Below are 4,206 nucleotides of genomic sequence, written 5' to 3'. Positions count from 1 at the left end.
GCCCATTGTGAAAATGGTACTTCAGTTACTGTTAGTCCGTCTGCTCGTCATTCCTAGAGGTGCAATTATTATCTTCATACTGGAGTTTGGCCAATGCCATTGTGGAACAAATCTGCTGCTTTCTAAAATATTTACAACAGTATCTTGCTGGTCAGAGCGTTAACTTAAGTAATTCCACCATTCATTCGGGGTACTTTCCTGTTAGCTAAAGGAGCGGCTGCTTGATCCATCTTGTTTGGCGAGAGTTATGTCTTGGAGGATATATTTATTGGCAGGAAGATCGATTTGTGGTGCAGCTGGAAAAGCATCTCCTGGAAAATAGTTACATGGAAACATGAAATTAAGGCACAATATATGAAAATGAGATAAAACATAAAGTAAGGCAGCATGAAGCTGCTTGAAGTACTGTCGATGGTTAAGCAGTTTACTGATTATTAGGATGTGCTAATGCTATACTTATTTTAAAGAAATTTATACGATTTTTTTTCAGTTTTATTTGTATTCCGTTTTGAATGGTAATAATTGATTCTATAGCTTCATACTATGTAAAAAAGTTTTTGTGTTGTTAGAAATACAATTTCACTTGATTGCTTTTTCAAGCATTGCAAAGCATCTGTTTCTGCCATTGATAAAACCCTTTTCTATATCAGCATTCATCAGTTGTTTTCTTTTCCTCTAATTTAGTGGCTGAAACTTACTTCTGATGATGTCAAGGAACAGATCTACAAGCTGGCTAAAAAAGGCTTGACTCCCTCGCAGATTGGTAAGGTTACTAATCACTCCTAAATTGAGACAAAACACGTTTTTTTAATTGTTATTATGTAATTGTTCCTTCAGCCTGTAGTAAATAGTGTACTGAGAAAATAGAGATTTTCTGATGTAGCTGCGTATGCGCTATATGGATACCACTAAAAATGTAATGTGTCTCGTTCTTGCAGAAGCATATTTGGTGAAGTAGTTGAGTTGCTTTTCAACGAGAAAATGTGAATTGTCTGTTTAATTTTAGAACCTATCTTTAGAAACGGCCACTAACAAATGTTAAAGGGAAATTTAGTCTGCCTAGTTTCTTGCAGAAAAACTTGACATCTCAAGTAGCAGGAGCTGTGTTTAGGAGAGTAGTGAGCCAGGCACCGTAGCTGCGTGATGGAATACGTTCTCAGAAGTTTATACTTCTCTACAAGTATATGCATGCTGCAGCTTTCTGTCGTCATGAGCTCTGTAATTATGTGAATGATTCGGGTTTTTTATTGTAATCCTCAGAGTATTAATGATCACTATGGTACAGTACAGTTTTTAAGAGTAAAGATGTGTATGATATCTTTGATAACAATAGAGAAACGGGTGATTGAATACCTAGCTTCAGTGAGTCCTATTGAAAATTTCCCAGTAATGTAGCGTTAATGCGTTACCTGCCTAAATGGATGGGTGGGTTAGTTGTTGGTTAAGTGTGCTATCTGGTAAAGTGTTTCAGTTTTGTTTTGTTCGCTCATTGTCTACTATTTGTTCACAGTCTCCACCAGGAAGGTTTTTAATTTAGAGACCTTTTTTGGGTATCTTGTAACTGTAAGGTTGGCTTCATAAGATTTGTTCCTGTAAGTTTTTTCTTGGCAGTGTGGGATACAAATGTTTGTTTCAGGTGTGATCCTGAGGGATTCCCACGGTGTTGCCCAGGTTCGCTTTGTAACCGGCAACAAAATTTTGAGAATCCTTAAGTCGAAGGGACTGGCACCAGACCTTCCAGAGGATCTTTATCACTTGATCAAGAAAGCTGTTGCTGTTCGCAAACATCTTGAGAGAAACAGGAAGGTGAGTGGAAATTTAAGTAATAGCTTTTTTTCAAATAGTACAGCAGTTTATTTACAACTTGACAAAGTAAAGACTCTTAGTGTACTTCCTATTAGCCACCCCCTTTGAGTAAAGACAGCGGTTTGGGAACATGTTTTCATAGAGGAGAATGGTCTTTGTCTGCAAAAAGGATCTTAAAATTATTGCTTAAACCATATATTTCTGGTCCTGTTGTGAGTTTACCAGATTCATCTGACTTTGGTAATGGAAACGTGGAGTTTGTAGCAGTAGCTGTGGATTTTTTACTTACTCATACGAGCTGTACATCATTGGGAAGCCAAAGTAGTGCTTGGTTGTAACATACATTTCTTTTTAAGGATAAAGATGCCAAGTTCCGCCTGATTCTGATTGAAAGCAGAATCCATAGGCTGGCTCGCTACTACAAAACTAAGAGAGTGCTGCCGCCCAATTGGAAGTAGTAAGTCTTCTCTTAACGTTACTATTTTCGCTGAAGTCTTGGTGGTTGTGTAAAAAAGTTGCTGAGGGTGTTACTCCAAGGGTGAAGAGTGTGTTATGAGGTATATAGGTAAACCAGGCAGGAAAGAATAGGTATTTTCATAAATATTAACTGGTAAGTTAATGAAACTTAGTGCTGGGTAAAATGACTGGCACAACACTTGGAAAAGAGAAGTCATTGTCTCAATGATTGAAGGTACAGACTCCTGGGTAGCTTTTGTAGCACTTTGTACAAACTGCAGGCTTTGTTTGCTGAAATTTTATCGTTAATGTTTCTCTCAAAATTTATTGAGAAATAGCTTAGTAGCTGTCACAAAAATTAAAGTAATTTGTAGTTTTTCTCCAGGAAAATTTAGCCAACCAGAGAATTGCCATAGGTGTTAGGGTTAGTTTTTCTTTTTCTGAAAAGATTCCAGTGCAGCTAGCCAGGTTTTTAAGTATGTGGTTTTGTGCTGTTATCTGAGTATTTGTGTTTTAAAAGGACGAGCATGCCATATATATTTTTTTTAAATGGGTAGTGATTAAGCTCAAAACTAGTAGTTAAAGCTTTGAACTGTAGCAGTATTTTTGAGGACTGGTTTGAAAAAATTGCCTTTGCAATTAATATTTCTCTCTTTCTCTCTTATCTTTCTTCTCTCTTTTTAGTGAATCGTCGACAGCCTCTGCCCTGGTCGCATAAGAGCTGGCTATGACTTACTGAAATAATAAATTTTCATTAACTGAGTTTGTGTTGTCTCTGTATGGTTGGTGTCTTAGAAACTTGTGCTTGTTTCGGGAAGCTGCATGTAAATGGGAAGCCTCAAGTTAGTGAAGTGAGCTAGTCATTCACAGCAAGTGTAGTTTATTCGTTTGGTGCCGTGTCTCTGTGTGCTGCAGGAGGAACTGGGGAAGAAAACGATGGGAGGAAGAATTTGAAACTTTGAAAATGCAGAAAGGATTAGGCAGGAGGAGGGAAAAAGATAAAGTTGGAGAAGTTGTAGTTCATTGCAGGTAATGTGGATCTATTCTGTGTGCAGAAAGCTTAGGCAGACCTCAGCCTGTTCCTGACAGTAACTGTTGCTGTCGTTTGTAAGTAGTTTTAAGAATAATCTTTGAGATTTGGGTAAATGCAACAGTTTAGCCTCCTCAGATGTTGTGTCTGTTCTGAGGTGGTTTTTCCCTAAGCCCGGAGGGCAGTAGCTATTTTATAGCCACTGTTGCTGAGATTGTGCCTCGAGGTTCTAAATTCTGCTGGAGAAAAGTGGAGAACAGGCTGACAGCTTTTTCAGATTTTTAGGAAAAAATTTTAAAACGGAGTTAACTCTGAGCTGTTCTGACTGTTGCTTCCAAGTTAAATGTAGTAGCTACTTTCTTAGATGGTAACCAGTGGAACCTGGTAACTTCCGGATTTAATTTTGCAGGACAGGGTTCTTGTGCCCTGATTATGACATGGAATTTAGGCTTGTGATAAAGAGTTGTTAAAGTGGAGCACTGCATTCCAGTTGAACTTGAGTCTTGTCCATCTTAAAAAGTTAAGTTACCAGCCTCCATGTGCTGTCAAAATACTTGCATTCATTTCTGAAAGCTGCAGATTATTACTTGCCAGGCTCTCTCAATGACAGTTAAATGTTCTGGGATGTAGGTGCAATAAACTACTTCCATGATAGATTAAAAAAAGTAAAAACTGCTCTGAGATTTTGGCTTGGGAGGTGTTGCACATGGACGCTTTCGCTACTCATGGTTTTGGAATAGCTGTGTGTAAATAATGAAAGTACCAGCAGATGGCGCGTTGAAACATCAGTGTTTTTAAAAAGCTGCATTGCAAATAATGCCACCTGGAGATCAAATGTCGAGGCTGATGGTCTAAGCCTGTGAACAGATGATGCATTTAGAACTGTACCACTGTATATGTGGTGCCAGCTGATT

General features: G+C 38.2%; 1 protein-coding gene across 1 annotated transcript; it reads left to right on the top strand.

Moving 5' to 3' along the window:
* Positions 1-684: 684 nt before the first annotated feature.
* On the top strand, positions 685-3,024 carry RPS13 (ribosomal protein S13; the record flags this gene model as incomplete). The annotated part of the gene is made up of 4 exons (XM_009866492.1): positions 685-763; positions 1,637-1,806; positions 2,163-2,263; positions 2,947-3,024. Coding segments are annotated over 4 exons (384 nt in total), but the record flags the coding sequence as incomplete, so codon positions are not given.
* Between the last annotated feature and the right edge of the window lie 1,182 nt (positions 3,025-4,206).

This window comes from Apaloderma vittatum, unplaced genomic scaffold, assembly GCF_000703405.1.
Source record: "Apaloderma vittatum isolate BGI_N311 unplaced genomic scaffold, ASM70340v1 scaffold15460, whole genome shotgun sequence".
Classification (NCBI taxonomy): domain Eukaryota; kingdom Metazoa; phylum Chordata; class Aves; order Trogoniformes; family Trogonidae; genus Apaloderma; species Apaloderma vittatum.
The sequence above is the reverse complement of the archived record's forward strand: the minus strand, read 5'-3'. Positions and strand labels throughout refer to the sequence as shown.